The sequence below is a fragment of the Macrobrachium nipponense genome, chromosome 13, assembly GCF_015104395.2.
Source record: "Macrobrachium nipponense isolate FS-2020 chromosome 13, ASM1510439v2, whole genome shotgun sequence".
Taxonomy (NCBI): Eukaryota; Metazoa; Arthropoda; class Malacostraca; order Decapoda; family Palaemonidae; genus Macrobrachium; species Macrobrachium nipponense.
In genome coordinates, this window is record NC_087206.1 from 82,582,264 (window position 1) to 82,604,546 (window position 22,283).

Below are 22,283 nucleotides of genomic sequence, written 5' to 3' on the forward strand. Positions count from 1 at the left end.
TAGCAAACTTGGTTTCTTCCCTGTTACCGTCATCAGTCTCTCTCTCTCTCTCTCTCTCTCTCTCAAGCGTTTCTGAATCTATACGAAGGCGAGGGAAAAATGAATGAAACCGTTTGTTATAGTAGGAAGCGAGCTACGAGAAGAAGAAGAAAAGAAGAATAATAAAAGGAAGTGAATGGAATCCGACGTCCTCCTCCTCCTCCTCCTCCTCCTCCTCCTCCTAGCAGGAAGGGGATAGTTGAGTAGGCAGGGCAGGAAGAGTGAGTAAGGAGGATGCCACAGAGAGAGAGAGAGAGATGGAGGGGGGGGGGGATCCTTACCCTCATCCATTGTCCCGGTGGAGGGGGGACAGGTGGCGAGAGTAAGGGGTATATAGGGGCGTTTGCCTATAGAAATTGGACCAGTACTGTGGGCGGAAAGTATGACAGAGAGAGAGAGAGAGAGAGAGGCTGATATTGGTATATGGAAAGGCACTAAGAATGCTGAGAGAGAGAGGGAGAGAGAGATAGACCGATATTGGAAATGAAAAGGCACTGAGTATGCTGAGAGAGAGAGAGAGAGACCGATATTGGAAATGAAAAGGGCCTGAGTATGCTGAGAGAGAGAGAGAGAGAGAGAGATACAAATCAAAGAGAATTAAATAACCCTTTTTATATTTTTGTTGATGTAAGTGATGCCAAAATAAAAAAATTGAAAGAAAAATTGAACAATGTGTAAAATGTGAAGTAAATCGTGCCCTTTTACCACATTTAGTAAACCGCTGGAACCACAAACAGCCTTAGAACTAAGCAATATGTGACTTATCAAATAAAAGGGGCCGAAGAAAATAAAATAGAATAGAAAGAAAAAAGCACAAATAATAAGTCCCCTCAAGCAAGCAAGCGAGAAGCCAGCCCACCACAGACAAATGGTGACCTTTTCATGCATAATGAATGCCATATCCACTCATCAGTGAATCATGCTGTCGCAACTTAGACGAGTCGTGCTCTACGGAATGCAAATATCGTTAAAGGCGACATTCGCTAAGTGGGACGGACGGTTTCAATGAGTTTTCATGTGAGAGTTTGTTGAAAGCTGCACACACACACACACACTATATATATATATATATATATATATATATATATATATATATATATATATATATATATATATATGCCGCGCAACAAACCGTATGGGCTGAGTGTTTTGTTCAACAAATTCTGAAGATTGTTTTATCTTCATATTACAACAGTAAAGACATTCATCGTTTTAAAAATTTAGGGTCTATTTTTTTTTTTACCCTACCTACAGGCACTCGATGAATTCTATACCGTAATAGTTACCGTAACTTTTTTTCATAGCTGGAATTGATCATAAGACTTCAGTAGCAATTGGTTGTAGCAATTCCAACAAAAAAAAAAAGGCTCTATGAGAATCAATAGCAGTTTGGTTAACCTTCCCCAAGTTGCATTGCATTTGAACGTAATTTAGAGATTTATAACTTGTGACGCTGGATTATACATTATGACAAAGGAGATTTTCTTGATATCTAGAATATCAGCCACGAGGTAAAGATTACGTGTCGAGAATGTAGGCCTATACCAAACCACTGAACTGACCGTATAACTTGGGAATTAATAACGTAAGTCAATATTTTCTTATTATCAATGTTTATTATTTACCTCTTGTCATAAAACTAAGTGGCATGTTTAGAGGGGAATATGTGCGGTTATTTCAAATGTTAAGATATGAAAACTACACAGATATTGAGGCTATTGGACACCGTCTATTAGGGGAACCGTACATAAATTTGGTACTGTTGGTCTAACGCCCTAAGACTAAATTTTGAAAAATGGTGGCAACGTGTCAGTCATTGCAATATACCTCTACTTGAAGGGCCACTATTCTAACAGAGAGGGAGAGAGAGAGAGACGGCGAGGAATCTGCTATAGCAAGAGAGAGCAAAAGAAGAAGAACGAGGTTGGATGTTTTAGCTGCGAGGTACTGCAGCCTACCTAACGCGAGGACCCACTTCAACCAAACCCCTCCCCCCCCTCTCTCTCTCTCTCCCCCTAAAACCCCTCCACCCCCTATCTTCTTTCTCCTCCATCTCCTCCCTCTATCTCCATCTCTCTCCCTTCCCCCTCCCCTACCCTTGCCATCTCCTCCTTCTTTTCCCGCCTCCCGACCGCTTGAGTTGATAAGTACCGTACATGAGTGTACCATGTTGGTATGTGTGGAATGCAGCGAGCAAGTCTGCGGTAAATGAACTCCAGTTTTCACGCCCAGTTGCTCCCCACATACCTCGGATTTATGGTCTTGAACAAGACTTTCGAATACTGTTATTTTACCGCCTCTCTCTCTCTCTCTCTCTCTCTGAAAGAGGGAGGGAGATAGATGTATAGAGGCATTCTGCATTCCTTGATCGGGCGTATTCTTGCGGGTTTATGATTCTCTCTCTCTCCCTCTCTCTCTTCTCTGTCTTGATGATTAGACCTACTTCAGAACCGAAGACGTTTTCTTGCATTACGAGTTAGTAGTACCACCTACACCCGCTAACATTGCCTAGCAGCCATGTCAAACGAGGAAATAATGACGCCTTCGTATCCCGTCGCTGAATTGGATTACTTAGACTCACATCTCCATTCCCTAACGGTAAATTTATACCGCCGTTAACGACACGGCGCGATGGAGAAAGAAACAAAACTCCATGGTGGCAATAGTTGGGCCACCGACAGCTGACACAGGTTGGGACTCTGCCAATTCAGAAGTGCATATAGGCTCTTCTTTCATTTTTGCCTCCTGTTTCTGCTCGTCCTGCTCGCGATTTAGATGTCACCCTAGTCCATTCGTCCTGAAAGGAATTCGCAACCGGGGAAAGTTTTCGCTCTACGAACCGATGAACTATTCGGGACCGATAAGGGTGCACGTAGGCCCAGCGAGACGGCAACACCGCCTTGGCTCTTGGAATGCAGTGCCAACATACCTCTTGAATTTAGCACTTCCCAGCGATTTTGCGCTTTTATTCAGGCCCGAAATGGAACGATACGTGGACGGTGTCGTCGTATTTGTGCCTCTCGTCAAAGCAGAAATGACGGCTGTCCGGTTTGAAAATGAGCTAAAAGACGGGACGAAAGTGGCACGGTGGTCTAGAGAGAGAGTAATCAGATGCCAAATACCTTCAGTTGAACGGTGAGAAGAGGCCAGATAATCATTCGGTGGTCTCAAGTCCACACTAGACATACTACACGGGCATCCTCTCTCTCTCTCTCTCTCTCTCTCTCTCTCTCTCTCTCTCTCTCTCTCTCTCTCTCTCTGTGAATTTTCTGTTCAACCTACCTACATTCTTTAATGCAAGGAAATATATATATATATATATATATATATATATATATATATATATATATATATATTTATCCCTTACATACATATTTTATAAATAAATCACTTCATGTTAACAAATACTGACTGATATTCTTCTTCTTGCTTGCAGAAATTGGAAAGCATCTAATTCATTCAAGAGCGAACTATGGTAAGTAGAAAATAGGTATGCACATTTTATGCATGATGCAAGTTCGTATGTGACTGACAGAAGTGTTGTATGTAATTTGAAATCTTTTAAGTAAAATAGATACTCTCATTTCGATAGGTTTTTTTTATTTATTTTATTTTTATTTCTTGGTCTGTGTCTGTTGTTGATAATGCTTCCTTTTTATATGATGTTTTTGTTGTATGTTTATATATATATATAATATATATATATATATATATATATATATATGTGTGTGTGTGTGTGTGTGTGTGTGTGTGTGTGTGTGTGTGTGTGTGTGTGTGTGTGTCAGCAAGTGCGTGTGAGATGTGTTTAGGACTGGAATTCATAAACGGTTCAAATTCCAGGTTTATGTCCCTGGCCATGTCTATATTTTACTCTGTCTTCGATCACAACTTATGAAGAGGCCCCTGGCTAGTCTTCTTTTCTTTTCTTTCATTCCTTTTGTTCGATTATGTGTGTGATCTTAACCGGAGTTTTTTTTTTCTTTGCTGACATTTGCGTTTTTCTGTATTTGTGACTAATGGAGTTTTAGCCTTATATATATAATATATATATATATATATATATATATATATATATATATATATATATATATATATATCTACCTATTATATATATATATATACATATATAGCCTATATATATATATATATATATATATATATATATATATATATATATATATATATATATATATATAATTTTTTTTAATCTATATTACATTTCCTGATCTGAAGGTTTCGCTTTTAAACGAAGGAAGAAGGAGGAATTTTCAATTTGTATGAGAGAGAGAGAGAGAGAGAGAGAGAGAGAGAGAGAGAGAGAGAGAGAGAGAGATTTTACGAATAGTTTCAGATCAGTGAAATGATGGTTTTATCGCGTTAGCAATTATATGATGGTATGTAATTTAATGGAACATATTCTATCTCTCTCTCTCTCTCTCTCTCTCTCTCTCTCTCTCTCTCTCTCTCTCTCTCTGTTGATATCTGTATCTTAATGATAATTCTGGATTACCCCGTAAAGTCATCAGCAACTAGTCCAACATGACCTGACCTGAGCCACAAGACCTGACTTGAGCCACATGACCTGACCAAGACATCGTAGCCTGACCTAAACCACATGACCAGGCCTGAACCACATGACCTAACCTGAACAACCACATAACCTGCCCTGAACTACGTGACGTACCCTGAACTACATATATCCTGGCTGGCGCCACATGACCTGACTGGAGCCACATGACCTGAATTGAGCCATATGACCTGATGTGATCCACATGACCTGATCTGAACCACATAACCTGCCCTGAACCACATGACCTGCCCTGAGCCACATGACCTGCCCTGAACCACATGACCTGCCCTGAGCCACATGACCTGACCTGAGCCACATGACCTGTTTAGAGAGGAAAGTGAATCACTTGAGAAGTTTTTTATTCATTTTTTTCACCATAATAATTTACTGAATATTTATGAAAGAACATTTCTCTCTCTCTCTCTCTCTCTCTCTCTCTCTCTCTCTCTCTCTCTCTCTCTCTCTCTCTCTCTCAATTCACTATTATGAGGTCATAACTTTTATTAAAATGTCAGTTTAAAGTATATGAACCAATATTCATTAAAATTTCACTTGATGTGGATGATATTATTTTGTCTTTTATGAATACTGCTGTTTGTGTTTGTATATATGTGTGTGTATGTATGTATGTATATGTGTAAATGTGTAGTACACATGTGTGTGATACACCAGTGGTGCCAACACAAGTGTGTAGCAAATCAGTGTTGCCATCTTACAACCAATTACCGATTTGATACGCACACACAAATCTCTCTCTCTCTCTCTCTCTCTCTCTCTCTCTCTCTCTCTCTCTCCTCAAGCGAAAATATATGAACTAGTATTTTTATAGGGTTTAATTTAACCATGTTACAAGACTACAGACAAATGACGTTCTTTCTCTCTCTCTCTCTCTCTCTCTCTCTCTCTCTCTCTCTCTCTCTCTCTCTCCCAGTTATTCATCTCCGCGAGAGATCATTCTGTGGCCAAAGAAGAAGAAGAAGGAGTGAGAAAATAAAAAATAAAGAAGTGGGTAAAAGAAATATGTAGTAGTGGGTCCCAGGGACACTTCTATAGTGGTGGAACCATTACGTAAGCAGCATTGTGGCCATGCGCCGGATACCAATGAAATCCGATTCCCCTGAGTGGAGGGGGAGGGGGAGGGGGGGGGGAAGGGGGAGGGGGAGAGAGGTGAAGGGGAGGGGGTGGGAGAATGTCCCTCTGCACCGAACAATATGGACGTCGAGAGAGCATTGTGTGACCAAGATGAGATAAAACTCTCTCTCTCTCTCTCTCTCTCTCTCTCTCTCTCTCTCTCTCTCTCTCTCTCTAGCGAAGTTCGAAGGAGGTTTAATTTGACCATGTATAAGTGCCACAGATAGGCGACTCTCTCTCTCTCTTTTAAGAAAACTTTGAAGGAAGTTTAATTTGTCCCTGTCTTATTTGTCCGTCTGTCTGTCTACGGGACCGAAGACAGATATGACCTCTCTCTCTCTCTCTCTCTCTCTCTCTCTCTCTCTCTCTCTCTCTCTCTCTGTTTATCCTTCTGTTTGTCTGTCTGGCTATCATTAGGCTCTCTGAGAAAGATACATCTAAAGGAATTTCAACGAGTTATATATTTATTTATTTATTTGAAGATTTTGAAATCGAAACAAACCCGTAGAAACAATTAAGATCAATTCTTCAACTTTTATTGTAAAGTAACAAACTTTTTTCTGTAAATTTTATTTTTTGTCCTGAACCGATAGCACACTTTTTTTTCCTTTGTTCTGAAGTGATAGCACAACCTCGTGTCAATACATGTTTCTCGAAAATAATTTTTAATGACGTCCGGTTAATATCTTTGTTTTTTCTAGTTATGAGCTGTGATAAATTTCTTGTCGTCGTGGTGCCAGATATATATAAGTGTGCGGCGAATGCTGCATATATAGGTCCTCTCACAAATATGTCTCAGAAAACTGAATATGGCTCCAGTTTTAACAAAGACCAGTGATTTTAATTTTTTTATTTTTTGCAATTCATAATTCGATTAATTCGGCAATTGCAGTTTTGTTATTGCAGTTTTGTTATCATAGAAAGGAAACTGATTATCACCTCAGTTTCTACAAAGACCATTAAATGTTATCTTATTTTTTTATTTATTAATTTGTTGATTAATGGTTTTTTTTTCATAACTGGTCTCTGCTTTCTGTATTTTCCATGATCTTTTTTGACTGCTTTCGAAAGGACACCTTTTTTTCTCGGAAGCTTTAATTTCAAGTCAATTTCCCCTGTGGGCTTGTTCCATAATAATAATAATAATAATTAATAATAATAATAATAATAATAATAATGAGCAAAAGTATTTATGCACAGTGTTAAAAATATGCATTAATATTTTAACACTACTGTGGCTTTTAATTCTCGATATTATATCCTCGGCACAGGGGTTCCTTAGATCAATAATAATAATAATAATAATAATAATAATAATAATAATAATAATAATAATAATAATAATAATAATAATGGTGAAAGTGAAGAGAAGCTGCTGCGACTGGTAAAAAAAATAATTGAGCGAAAGAGAAGCTATATTTAAATTTTTTATTTTCATTTTTTATAACAGGATGCAATCGAATGACAAGCAACGATATATATATATATATATATATATATATATATATATATATATATATATACTTATATATATACATATAAATATACATATGCACAAATACTTATTGTATTAGGATTTGGAATTATGAAAGTAGAATCGAGGGCCAGTTTCCCAAATACATCTGGCACACACAATTAATTGTATTTCGAGAAAATGTCGAATTCTCTAGAACCACCATTGATGGAGAAAAGTATATTGGGGACTGTTTTCCATTTTACGTAAGTTATCAACGAACATGTCCCCGCTTCCCATCGCCGATGATAGCAGTTCCCATGGGGACCTCTTATCGGAGGGAGACTCTCTCTCTCTCTCTCTCTCTCTCTCTCTCTCTCTCTCTCTCTCTCTCTCTCCAACCGCTTATGAACCCGTTTTGTTTGGGGGCCTTGATTTTGGTAACTAACTTTAAATTTTATACTCTCTTCTCTCTCTCTCTCTCTCTCTCTCTCTCTCTCTCTCTCCTCTCTCCTCTCTCTTCTCTCTCTCTTCTCAACTGCAAGCTGTCGTTTTAATGTCCTTAATTTTGGCAACTAACTCGAAATTTTTGAATTGAGGCTCTATTTGTAACCGGTTGTTCATTTACAGAATAATCATTGACGGATAATTAAGTAATAAATGGCTCATTCACTTATGTATTTGTTTTTGAAATTTTCATATAATGTTTATATTTAAGATAGATATCACTTTGTATATTGGCATGCATACATGTTTAGACATCAAATTTCGAATTTTTAAAGCTTAATCATTCTAGTGACATCAGTGCACCTCACGTGGTGCACTGTAGGCATGACTTTTACAATTTCCTTGCAGCGTCCTTTTGCACCCTTAGCTATAACACCTTTCGTTCCTTTTACTGTATCTCCGTTCATATTCTCTTTCCTCCATACTCGCTTAACAGTTGTTACACCTTTCAAACCTTTTTACTCTCAGTTTCCCTTTCAGCGTGAATGACCTCGTATGTCCCAGCGCTTGGCCTTCGGCCTAGATTTTATATTCCATTACTTTTATATAAGGAAATTTGGCTATAAAGTATATACATACATACACACACAGAGCCCCACATTATATATATATATATATATATATATATATATACGTATATATATATATATATATATATATATATATATATATATATATATATATATATATCGCACGCACACATACATACATATATAAGTATGTAATTTATATATATATATATATATATATATATATATATATATATATATATATATATATATACGCACGCACACATACATACATATATAAGTATATGTATATATATATATATATATATATATATATATATATATAATATATATATATATGTGTGTGTATGTTGTATGTATGTATGTATGTATGTATGTATGGTGAGTCACCTCAAAGAACTTTCAGCTGTCGCAGGTATCATACTAGAAAGTCTATATAAATGACCAATTTTATAATTTCTTACCTAAATGCCAGCCCCCCCCCCCCAAAAAAAAAAAAAAAAAAAAAAAAAAGAAAATTATCCTTCCTGTCAGGTTTTGCATGAAGACGGACGAAAGGAAAATATTTTGATTACGATCACGGCCAACGCGTATGTGACGTGTATCGGTTCTTTGTCCCATTTCTCCAAAGTATTTTTTTTTTCCTTTCACCAATTCAGTGGATTATGTCCACTTCTGAAATCTGAAATCTAATTATGAAAGCTAATCAAGTGACAAAGTGAATTGCAATGAGATTTTCAAGAATCTGCATCTAACTGACTACAACTTTTTTTGTCTTTCAGTTTTAGTTTTCTATATAAAAAAAAAAAAACTACCGTGCCGGCTTTGTCTGCCAGTCCGCACTTTTCCTATCCGCCCTCAGATCTGAAAAACCTACTGAGGCTAGAGGGCTGCAAATTGGTATGTTGATCATCCACCCTTCAATCATCAAACATACCAAATTGCAGCCCTGTAGCCTCAGTAGCTTTTATGTTATTTAATGTTGAAGTTAGCCGTAATCTGGCAACGGTATAGGACAGGCCACCACCGGGCTGTGGTTAAATTTTCATACAGAATTTATTGAGATCACCGGAATGTAGACCTATTTTCGGTGGTCTTGATTATACGCTATACAGAAAACTCGACTGCGCCGAAGGAAGATCGGCTGCTTGCTATTACTTGATTTTATTTAGCTAACGCCTATTTAAAGCAGTATTTGCTTTTTGATGACAAAGAGGATTTGCCTTTTGATGACAAAAAGGTTTTGTACTTTTAATAACAAACAGGATTTGCCTTTTGATGACAAACAGTATTTGCTTTTTCGATGACGAAAAGGTTCTGCCATTTAATGACAAACAGGATTTGCCTTTTGATGACAGAAAGGATTTGCCTTTTAATTTTCCTGTCTTCAACGTTTTTATTTTATTTGTTTGGTTTAAAAGTCCAGAGGTTCACACTCTTGTCTGGAAGAGTATTCTATTCTAAGTTTTCTGTAACTGATGATAGTTTGATTTGCATTCTTAATAATACACACACACACACACACACACACACACACACACACACATATATATATATATATATATATATATATATATATATATATATATATATATATATATATATATATCTTTTATTACTTATGATATTGACAATATTACTTATAATATTGAACAGTCTAAGCTGGAGTTACACGATCAACCATACTGTATTAAGCACGCGTATTAAATGCCAATTTCGAAAATTACTTTGAAAATTATAGCTTCATTACCTATTCCAATTTTTTAAAAAATCGAAAAAAAGAAAAAAATCGGCAAACGACACCGTAGAAAAGCCGACCTACCGCCCGACAGACAGAGAGTCAGTCTGTCAGGAGCCGGAGGGGGGAGGGAGGGGGGGGGGGGGAAGGGCTACAGTCGGGGGGGGCTGGGGGGTTGAGGGGGGCGGGGCGGTTGGTGTTAGACGAGACTCAACAGGTGTTATTAGGTATTTCAGGTGTTGGGCCACGTCGGGAAGAGACACTTCTCCGAAAGCGTTCGTTTATGGCTTCAACGGAGGGAAATAACCCTTTATTAATAATTTTTCCGATTTTTCGCATTCGTTAATTTTTTTTTTTTTTTTGGGGGGGGGGGGGGTGGTGGGGGGTAAGTTTTCCATTTGTTTTTTCGTATATAGTATAATTATTTTTTTAAAATTTTTCCTCGTCAGTTTTTGTTTTTTTTACGATGAATTTCGGTTTTCGTCATAATCAGGAACCGGACATCGGGGTTTTTGTGGCGGGGGTGGTGGGGGGGGGGGGGGGGGGGGGGGGTGGGGGGGGGGGGGGGGGTGTGTGTTTGTTGATCACGTGACATCTACTAGACCAGGAAGTTACCTTATTCGTGTGGATGAAATGTTAAGTAAGTAAGAATGTGTGTGTATGTTTGCGTGCGCGCGCGAGTGCACGTAAAAGTAGCTGATGAAATGAGTATGCTCGAGCTTGAATATTACGAAGTATCAGTCTAAGTGCTCTCTCTCTCTCTCTCTCTCTCTCTCTCTCTCTCTCTCTCTCTCTCTCTCTCTCTCTCTCTCTCTCAGCAGGCGATCTTTGGTACAGATGTTTTATTAAACAATTGATTTTTATTTTCCAAGTTGTGTTGTTACCAAAACTACTGACAATGTAAGTTTTTTTCAAGGCGAGAAGTTTTTTTATAGATCAGAAGTGTTTTTTCTTTTTTGTTATAAGGCGAGAAGTATTGTTAAAAATTTTTTTAAGACAAGCAGTTTTTTTTCTAGTTTTAGGGCAAGAATTGTTTTTTGAATATTTTTAAGGCCAGAAGTGTATATATATTTTTTGGGCGGCCAGAATTTTTTTTCACTTTTTAAGGTGAGATGTGATCTTAAATAAACAAAATTTTAAGGCGAGATTTTTTTTTATGAAGGTGAGAAGTGAACAAGCATACTGCTATTTATTGTTGATTGATAAATTGGTTTATCTTTATTCAGTGTTAAAAGATTTGTGTATATTATCCGCCAGTCTGTATCTACATTCGTTTCTGGTTGAACGTTAGATTTGTTTATCATTCTTGTTTATTATGCATTCGTGTTACGATTTCTCGATACATTATTTATTCGTGTTACGACTTCCCGATATATTTATTTGTGCTGTGAAATCCCGATATTTTATTGATTCGTGGAACGAATTTCCTACATTTGATTTGGGATATAATATTCGTACAAGGAATTCACGATATATATTTTATTCGTGCAAGGAATTCCCGGTATATTATTGATTCGTGCAACTAATTCCCGGTATGTTATTGATTCAGGCCACGAATTCACGATATTTTATTGATTCGTGCTACCAAATCTCGATATACCTATTATCTGTTCTAGCAAAGAATCCCTAATATTTAATGGATTGGTGTCACGAATTTCCGACAAGTTCTTCACTTGTGCAACGAATTCAAGAGAGTATTCGTGCAACGAAAGCCCGATGTTAATTATTCGTGCAACGAATCCCCTGTGTTGGTTACCGGCGTTGGTTATTCGTGCAACGAATTGACTAGATACGATTTATTCGTGCAACGAATTCACGATATACCACTGATTCGTGCAACGAATTTTCGGTATATTATTGATCCGTGGAACGAACTTCCGACATCTTATACACTATATTCGTGCAACGAATTCAAGTGATATAATACACATTCTTGCAACGAATTCGAGTGATATAATACACATTCTTGCAACGAATTCGCGTCATATCATTGATTCGGGCAACGAATTTGTTTTTATATAATTTTCGTGCCACGAATCCCGATATATATATATATATATTTCTATATATATATATATTATATAATATATATATATATATATATAGATATATATATATATATATATATATTTATATATATATAATATATATATTATATATACAGTGCCACTGTTCGTTCGTGCAAAGAATTCACGATTCGTCGTCACATGAAAAATATTGCTCCGCTTTCTGTTTTGCTTCCCGGATGTCGTCGATTTTGTGACTTGTTCTCATTAACATTCCAGTTCAACCCCCCCCTTCCTCCTCCCCCTCCCCCTCCCCCCCCCCCTCCCCTCCCCTTCCCTCCCTCCCTCCCCTCCCCTTTCCCCTTCCCTCCCCTCCCCTCCCCCGCCCTCTTACGTACGATTGTCGAGCATATCCAATGAATAACTTCTAATCTCACTCATTTGCTTCTTAACTTGTTGACTTTTGGACCTGATTACGGGACATTGCAATCGTCATTAACTTTATTTGTCTACTGGGAGAGGTCACTAACCTTACCCAAAGAGGGGAGAGAGAGAGAGAGAGAGAGAGAGAGAGAGAGAGAGAGAGAGAGAGAGAGAGAGATTGGACCTCATTATGGGACATTGCCATTGTCATTAACTCTTATTTGTCTACGAGGTGAGGTCATTAACTTTGCGCAAAGAGAGAGAGAGAGAGAGAGAGAGAGAGAGAGAGAGAGAGAGATCGTGAAGTGTTGCACTTTAAAGCTAATGAAGGTATAACCGCAGGAAAAAGTTAAATTACGCATTAATGGCTTTATGGAATGTGAGAGGAAGTTATTTAAGTTGAGACGGTTCTATATTATGTTGTTGTTGGAGATTAAGCTGGTGGTGGCCTTATGCCAGCACGGGCTCTAGCTCACAGAGCAACCCATAGTTCAATATTAAGCTGTCTGTCTTCTGGCGTCTTCGGTAATTAAAGTTCGACAAGATAAAGATGTTAGCATGAAATATAATAATCTATTTAATTAAACGAACATTAGCAATGTGTACGCTACTGAATTAAATATATTATTCGGGTTTAATTTTTATTCGCAACTTCCTTCAGCAAAACCCCAACCGCTTCCGTTCCTTTTACTTTACCTCCGTTCGTATTCTCTTTATTCCATCTGACTTACCAACCCCACCACCTAACACCTTTCAAACCTTCCCACTCTTAATTTCCCTTTCAGCGCTGATTGATCTCATAGGTCCCAGCGCTTGGCCTCTGTCTTAAATTCTATAATCCAGTCCAATCCAACAGCTGTTTGCTTCGTGGTTACGGAAAGACTTTGGTATTCACTGGAGATTATAGAATACAGAAAGATTAACGTTATTTACTGGACATTATAGACTACAGAGAGATTAACGCTATTTACTGGACATTATAGACTACAGAGAGATTAATGCTACTCACTGGAGATTATAGATTACACAGGATTAACGCTAGTCACTGGAGGTTATAGATTACAGAAAGATTAACGTTATTCACTGGACATTATAGAGTTTAGACGACTGCGAGATTAACGCTATTCTCAGTAGATTATAGATCACAGAGAGATTAACGCTATTCACTGGATATTATAGATTATAGATTACAGAGAGATTAACGCTATTCACTGGATATTATAGATTATAGATTACAGAGAGATTAACGGTATTCACTGGATATTTTAGATTATAGATTACAGAGAGATTAACGCTATTCACTGGATATTATAGATTATAGTTCACAGAGAGATTACCGCTATTCACTGGATATTATAGATTATAGATTACAGAGAGATGAACGCTATTCACTACAGATTATATATCATAAATTACATAGAGATTAACGTTATCACTGGAGATTATAGATTTTAGACTACTGCGAGATTAACGTTATAATGCACTGGAGATTATAGATTATAGATTACAGAGAGATTAACGCTATTCTCAGGAGGTTATTATAGGTTATAGGTTACAGACAGATAAAATGATGAGCTTGCTGGTGCTATACCTTGTCTGTCAGCGGATGGGACAGAATGTGTGTTTAATAGTTCTGGCACTTGGACCTCGAACCCGAGTCGGACCCGAGTTACAAGTTGTGACGAAATGGCGGCCAGTTTCGAAAAGTCAAGTGTGTTGATATTTGTACTCTTTTTGATAATTTTCAATTAAGAATTTAGGCCAAAGGCCAAGCACTGGGACCCACTGGACCATTCAGCGCCGAGGCGGAAATTGCCAGTAAAAGGTTTGAAAGGTGTAACATAAATCAAGAGCGCCTCAGTGGCGTGATCGCTATGGTCTTGGCATGCCACCTCAGTGGTCGCGAGTCCGATTCTCAGGCATTCCCCTGATGGGTAAGAGATGTGTATTTCTGGTGATAGCAGTTCACTCTCGACGTGGTTCGGAAGTCACGTAAAGCCGTTGGTCCCGTTGCTGAATAACCACTGGTTCCATGCAACGTAAAACACCATACAAACAAACAACAACATAAATCAATTGTTAGGAAAGGTTGGAAAGTAAGACGGAAGAAAGAGAATATGAAAGGATTTGGATTTCAGTCCGTGTTTTATGAAGAACTTCATAAGAAACAAAAAATAAATAAATAAACCAGTTTGCTTTCTCAAGAGTTAAATCTGGTAGAGTTGATTTAAAAAATGAATCGGTCAAACAGACCTCATTAAGAAAAAATTTGTCATAGACAAAAAAAAAAAAAAAAAAAAAAAAGAGAGAGAGAGAGAGAGAGAGAGAGGAAACAGCGATGAGGAAAGCATCACTGTAAAACATCCGTAGGGGGGTTAGTGCCGTTAGTGCACCTCATTCGGTGCACTGTAGGCTTTACTTAAAGTTCTTTGCGGCATCCTCTAGGCCCTTAGCTGCAACCCCTTTCATCCCTTTTACTGTACGTCCGTTCATATTCCCCTCCTTCCATCTTAACTCTCCTCCAACCTGTCTTAACAATTATTGCAAAAGGTCGTCCTCCTGTTACACCTTTCAAACCTCGTCACTCTCAATTTCTCTTTCAGCGTTGAGTGACCTCGTAAATTCCAGTGCGTGGCCTTTGGCTTAGAATTTTGTCTTCCTTTCCAATCCTTTGCATGAAGCGCCGATTCCCCCGAAAGATGGAGGAGGAGGCGTGGCAGGAGAAAGAGAGGCAAAGAAAGTAAGATATTATGGATTTAGCGGAGTTAAACCGGCGATGTGCTCTGTTTAGCCCCAAGAAATATTCAGTTCACAACCGAACGCCAGTGTGTGTGTGTGTGTGTGTATTTGACACAGAGGAGACATCCATTCGCGGCTTGTAACGAGAGGTAGCTGTTGGAATAAGACAAGCGAATTTAGAAGTGTTGCGTCACATTTTTGTAACCGATTTGCTACGACCTGAAACGATACTTGCAGAGGCTCTATAATCACACTCACTTGTGTGGCGTCACTCTCTCTCTCTCTCACTTAAATCCTGTCACACTTAAATCGTAAGTGATCAGGGGGAAAAAAATAGACCTATTCGCTCACTCTGTAACTTTACTTTTTACGCTTCAGTGTTGCGTCCTGGTTAAATATAGACCTATTCACTCACTATGACTTTACTTTTGCACTTAATCTTAAGTTACCAGGGAAAAATATACCTATCCACTCACTTATGACTTTACTTTTGCACTTAATCTTAAGTTCTCTGAGAAAAATATACGTAGTCACTCACTTATGACTTTACTTTTACACTTAATCTTAAGTGCGCACAGAAAAATATACTTATCCACTCACTCCTGGCTTAACGGCTTAACTTTTTCACTTAAATCATGAGTGACCAAATTACTTTGTATTTTAAAGGTTAATCACAAATAAACAAAACCAATATAAGATTTGAAAACTAATTTATTTCGTATTTCAACGGCTATTACGAAAAAGGGGTAATCTGACTTTATCGATAACGCTGCATCTCGGATACACTCGATAGATTTGAAGTAGCCATTTTCTATTAGCCCTATTGTTCTGATTATCTGTTTTCTTTCCGAAGTTCTGTTTACACCACCTTATTCGGTTTTCAATCTATTCTGTTCACTGATAATCCTACGTATTAGTAATTAACTACCATTTTTGGTGAGATTTTTAAGTTGGCGTTCGCGGTAAGTTATGTTCGCGAGAAGGTCATTCGACAGATTCAAAGTAACCAGTGTCTTACTGTTCTGTTTATCTGTTTTTGTAGCTCTGTCTACTTCACTTTATTCGGTTTTCACTCTGTGCTGTTCTGTTCACTGATAAATCTACGTATAAATCAGTGATAAATTACTATCTTTGTGAGGTTTTTAAGTTGGCGTTCGTGGTAAGTTATATTCGCGTGAAGCTTATTCTCGTTTTCAAAAGGTGGTCTTGATCGATATGCATATTGTCGTTTACCACTTGTTTTGATATTCAGATTGTGTATTGAAAGTTCTTCTAAGTCTACTCAGCTTATCTGTCGTTGAATTTATTTGATATACAGGGTGTCCATAAAGTCCCAGTACCAATAAAAGCCATAAATACTTTTGATGGTACTGGGACTTTATGGACACCCTATATTATTTGAAGGATCCTTTCGGTATACGTATTAAAATGTACTCGAATACAGGGGAGTGTAAACAAATTATTTAGATAATATTGTTGATAATTTTGCATTGTTTATATATATTTCGTTATGGATAAAGTTTGCCTTAATAATATTCGTTCAACGAAAAACCTTTTGGTAGTGAAAGTAATCAGAAACTTAGTTAATCATCAGATTAATGTTTCTTGGCCTGAAATGAGAGAGAGAGAGAGAGAGAGAGAGAGAGAGAGAGAGAGAGAGAGAGGTAATAAAATGTTAACACTTCCTCAGACTGACTTCTACACAAACGAAGCCTCACTTCAGACATTACTTTTGCCCAAAATGAAGCCTCTCCATCACACTTACTTCTACACAAATGAAGCCTCACATTAGACTTACTTTTGCACGAATCGTTCACATTGGTGTGTATATGTACGTACATTTCATTCTATGCCGAGATGGGTTTGGGGAGTTTTTTTTTTTTTGGGGGGGGGGGGGGGGGCGGGGTGTTAAGACCTCATGGAGATCCCCCCCCCCCCAAAGAACGGACTACCTACCGCCTTCAAAATCCATTCGAGGGAAACTATATATATTTCATATTGTATCTCCTCTTTAAAACCTGTCGGTTGCTATTACAAAATATCTCTTTTTGAGTTACCGAATCTCTTGTTCGGGAATTCCACCCGTAACTTTTTTTTTTTTTTTTTTTTTTTTTTTTTTTTTTTTTTACTTTAATTTCCCGAAACTCTTTCCTTGCCTAGAACCGAACGACTGCCGTATCTCTTGTTATCAGGCCCGCTTTCCCAGACGGCATTTTGGTGTTTGAAGTATGCTGGTTTACACGATTTGTTATCACACACACACACGCACATATATATATATATATATATATATATATATATATATATATATATATATATATATATATATATATATAGGTATATGGTAATATAATATGTATATACAAGATTCGTGACCGGTTCACAAAGAGATTTAAGAAAAAAGTGGGAAATTTACGTCATTGTCCGTGGAAAGTATAGAAACTCTCTCTCTCTCCTCTCACTCTCTCTATCTCTCCTCTCCTCTCTCCTCCTCCTCCTCCTCTCCTCCTCTCCTCCTCTCCTCCTCCGTCACATCGCTGCGTGATGTGGAAATGAATGAGAGGATGAGAAAAGTCGGACTATGATGTGTGTGAGCGAGGAACATTTAATGGGTTTAAAACACCCCCATGGACGTGCTTTCCTTGCTTAAATTAACCCCATTCATTCGATTCAGCGTGTCATCTCGTCCACCCCCCCCTCCTCTTCCTCTCCTCACCCTTTCCCTTCCCTCCCCTCACCTCCCTCCCCTCCCCTCCCTGCCCTTAGTACCACTGATCTACCATCAACCGCTCCTCCGTCTACAATCAGGCCTTGTCCCCTAATTTCGTTTCATTATATTTTTCGTCGCTGCTACTGTTTTGTCTTATTATCTCTCTCTCTCTCATACACACACACAACGCTTTCTCTCTCTCTCTCTCTCTCTCTCTCTCTCTCTCCACCCACTGTTCGTCTCTCTCTCTTTTTTTTTCTTTTGCTTTTTGCTTGTCTGTTCCATACTTTCTCTTTCTGTCTGGGTCTCTTCGTGTTATTTTCTCTTCCTTCTTCACAGCCGGTTCTCTCTCTCTCTCTCTCTCTCTCTCTCTCTCTCTCTGTAGATAGATGGTGAAGCACGCTCAGTCTCGTCCTAGACTTAGTTCGTCCTGTGTTGTTTCGTGAACGAGCCTTTTCGAGATTGCAATATCTGGCAGGGAATTGCTTTCTTCACCAACCGATTTCTCCTCTGCCTGATCACTGCATCGCCACGGAAAGCAATACGTCATTAAATAGCAAATAAGTTCCAAGTTGCGGAATGCGAAGAATTCCTTGGTCTCACGGCACAGTTGGTCTAGCGGTCGACTTCGACAAAACCTTCCAAGTTTCCCTCATAGTTATGAAACGAAGCTGGTTTGAGACGTTTACTTGTATGCTACTGAAGAAGTTCGTCATTTGGCGTGATTGTGTCGGAAGAAAGGCGGGGTATGTGGACGTTATGAGGTGTATGTGTATAGGGGAAGGTGTGGTTTGTGTGGGGAAAGCATTTTGGGGGTGTGGGAATCTGTTGGTCGCTGGTTGTGTCGAGAACACGAGTTCTTGTGAAATAAAGATTCTAGCGGACAGAAATACAGCTTTGAGAAAATATTGAAGGGAAGATCTTAGTGTGTGGTGGGCAAGACGATAGTTGGTGTCAGGTGAGTGACTATGGAAGACAGTCATGTGAAACAAACCATGCCGTGATTTGTAGTAGGCCTAGTTTGTATGGGTCGTTTGTGTGTATAAAATGATTCTTCGAGAGACTTTGCTACTTTAAAGTCAAAAATGACTGCTGAGCGACTGTTTCCAGACATAGGCCGATGTCAGGCCTCGTAAGCTAAAGAGAAAAAAAAAATATTTCGGGTAGGCCTACGCCTCACCTCTCAGTTGCTGGTGTTCTGTTCAAGAATTATGGAAGCATGGAAGTCACTGAAGTGGGCATTAAATGGCGAAAAGTTTTCTCTGAAACAATGATTGTCGGGTACCGCTGGTTCACTAGGCATGTTGCCCGTCTGTTCACACACACATATAATATATATGTAAATGTTTATAATCCTAGGATGTATAAGGACACACCCACACTCCACTCTACTTTCCCAATATAAAAAATAAATAAATAACGGGTCCTTCATAGGACTAATTACTTGCATCCCAAACTTGATGCTCTTACAATCGATGGGTAAAATAGGCCTATTTAAAATGTTTCCACACACTGAAACGATCAAACATGTTAGAATTTTAAAACGTGTGTATAGTCTTCCTTTTTCCAACTCAGGGTTCTCGTTAAATGAATGACTAATTCACATTTTAAAATTCTTTTCTCACCAGAATATTATTATTTAATTAGAAAGATTGAGAAAGTTTATTAGAAAGTAAATCCAGCTGATACTGCGGTAATTTCCAACGCTACCTGTTTAAAAGAGGGTGTCCTTCCAGCCTATATTATTATTATTATTATTATTTTATTATTATTATTATTAGAAGGTCCGACATAAGTACCTCTATACACTCAGGTAAATAATAATAATGATAATGATAACAGTAATTAATAATGATAATAGATTATTATTATTATCATTATATTATTACTGACTGACCAGTCAAGATCCTCTTCAGATATCAAACCAATACTCAGGCGTAACTGAAATGGAATCTGCTCTCTCTCTCTCTCTCTCTCTCTCTCTCTCTCTCTCTCTCTCTCTCTCTCTCTCCTTCATAAGCCGCGGAGAGCCACACATTTTTCTCCTAACCTGCTGAATGCTGGCTGTGTGTTATTCCCCCTGGAGGAGGGGGAGGGAGGGAGATGGGGTTGGGGAGGGAGGGGTAGAGGGGTGAGGGAGAGAAAGAGCGTCTTCGGTATACTGCCTCTGTAATGTCCATGGCAATAACCTCCGGCTGGGAATGTGATAAAAAGAGAGAGAGAGAGAGAAGATTCATGTCTGTGAATTGAAGTTTTTTATTAATTTTTTAAAATTATTTATTTACTTATTATTAAAGAAAAGATTCAGTGCCTGTGAATAGAAGTTTTACCTATTTTTTATATCTTTTTTTTAGTTTTTGCTTTGTATCTTTTATTATTATTTTTTTTTTTTAGCTTTTGTGTACAAATACAGTTCCTGTGAATATCGTTTTTAAGGCTTTTAGTTAACTATTACAACTGCTTTTTCAAGTCAGTCTTCCAATATTTCATGATCATGAATGTATAATATTGAGTTAGTCTGTATGTTTCCATATATATATATATATATATATATATATATATATATATATATATATATATATTTATGAGACCATCTATAAATGGGCACCAACGTCGTCTGGGAACAATTAAAACGGCATGGGTCTAACAGCTTCATTCCTCGAGAACCTAACGGTTCTATAGTTTCAGAGCCGTCTCCTTCCTCTGGAAGTGAGGAAAAACGTTTATACATACACACACACACACACACACACACACACACACACACATATATATATATATATATATATATATATATATATATGTGTGTGTGTGTGTGTGTATGTATAAAGAGAGAGAGAGAGATTTACAGGTGGCATATATTTCATTTATGTATTATCATAACTTCATATCTTACCTTAACTTCATTTTCTTATTGATAATATAGCCCGTCACTTTTCAAACTTGAAAGAAGTAGTGTTTGTGAATCTTTCGTGCTAAATTAGTTTCAGGACAAATATGTCACTCCTAATAAAAATCCTTTTTTTCTTTCTTGCAGGCCCTGCCTGTTATGCGCTGCTTCTCAAGGTATGTACATTATGTAGGATTTTGGGATTTCGCTGCACTGTAATCCATTAATCCGCTCCAGTGATTACTTATTTTTTAACTGTGTTAAACGGTCGGATCAGAGAATTTCTCCTTAGAGGTATTCGGTCGTTCAGAAAAAAAAAAATGGATAAAAGAAACCTCCAGGGATTTCCGTATTTTTGTGGAATGTGGCTGTGTTTGAATGTTAAAACTCTGTATTTTGTGTAGAAAATAATAAAAAAAGTGACTTGGAAACACTCAGCGCATCTGGGTCGGTAATGCCGAGCGGAAGTTGATTGCAATGCTAAAGTTTTTGCGACATAATTCGAAGGTATGTCAATGGAGAAATTAAGAGAACCCATCATTTGGCATCACTGAAATTCTCCTCAACCCCCCCCCTCCGATCCCTTCCCCTATCCCCATCCATACCACCACTACATGAGATTCCCCAACACTCCCTCCCTCCCTCCCTCCCCCATTCCCCTAACCTGCTCTTACAGAAAGAATGCGGTGGGTTTCCAAACACTTCAAGAATCTTCATTCCCCGATAGAAAGTGTCTGGGTTATGAGAGAGAGAGAGGAGAGAGAGAGAAGAGAGAGAGATACGTTGACACCCACCAAACGCCTCACTTAGAGACCCACTTTTTAAAAAGATTTGAGGTTGATCGCTGTTCTGCTACTTCTTCGTTCATTTTGGTGTTTGTATGTGTGTGTGTTTGTGTATGTGCGTGTGTGTATGAGTGTGTGCGTGTGTATGTTTGAAGTAAGTCTGGCAGTGTGGAATTTCTTTATTGGCGATGGTCGGCCCAAAAGACACCTGGCAGAGTTTGTGAGAAGTGCACTGACCGGCCTTGTATGCCATGTGAGGCAAGGACCCGCAAGGTTGGTACGCTTGACTCAGAGAGAGAGAGAGAGAGAGAGAGAGAGAGAGAGAGAGAGAGAGAGAGAGAGAGAGAGAGAGAGAGAGACTACATCAGCAGCAGGTAATATACGGTTAGGTTGGCTGCCCTGAGCCAGTCTGGTGGTGTTCGGTTCTCGTCTCCGGACGGCGGCTTCGACTTAAATTCCTTGACATATATGGCGATTGCTGTGGCGTCCGCCGCGGATTCCGTTAATGAACTTCCATGGTGGATTCGAAATCATTTATATTAGTTTGTTACGTTGTTTTTTATTCTGTTTATGCGTGTTAAAAAGAATTTATCTTAAATTGTTGGATATCGTTCGAAGGCCGAAGGTGTCGTTGGCCTTTGTGTAACCGAGTGGACGATGGTAAACGATAAGTTGCGTATTTACATACCAGTCCTCACATTCTAGGCTACCGATGGGAATGTCTTTTGGGCGACTACGGATGAGCGCTGAATGAAAATTAGG

At 38.3% G+C, this 22,283-nt stretch overlaps 1 protein-coding gene across 1 annotated transcript in view; it reads left to right on the forward strand.

The window, feature by feature from the left end:
• The window catches only part of LOC135225148 (uncharacterized), a 314,297-nt gene that overhangs the window by 264,714 nt on the left and 27,300 nt on the right, over positions 1-22,283 (forward strand). Inside the window, exons 7-8 of the mRNA XM_064264376.1 lie at positions 3,476-3,514; positions 20,884-20,912. Coding sequence (XP_064120446.1) covers positions 3,476-3,514; positions 20,884-20,912 — 68 coding nt within the window. The remainder of the gene's footprint in view (positions 1-3,475; positions 3,515-20,883; positions 20,913-22,283) is intronic.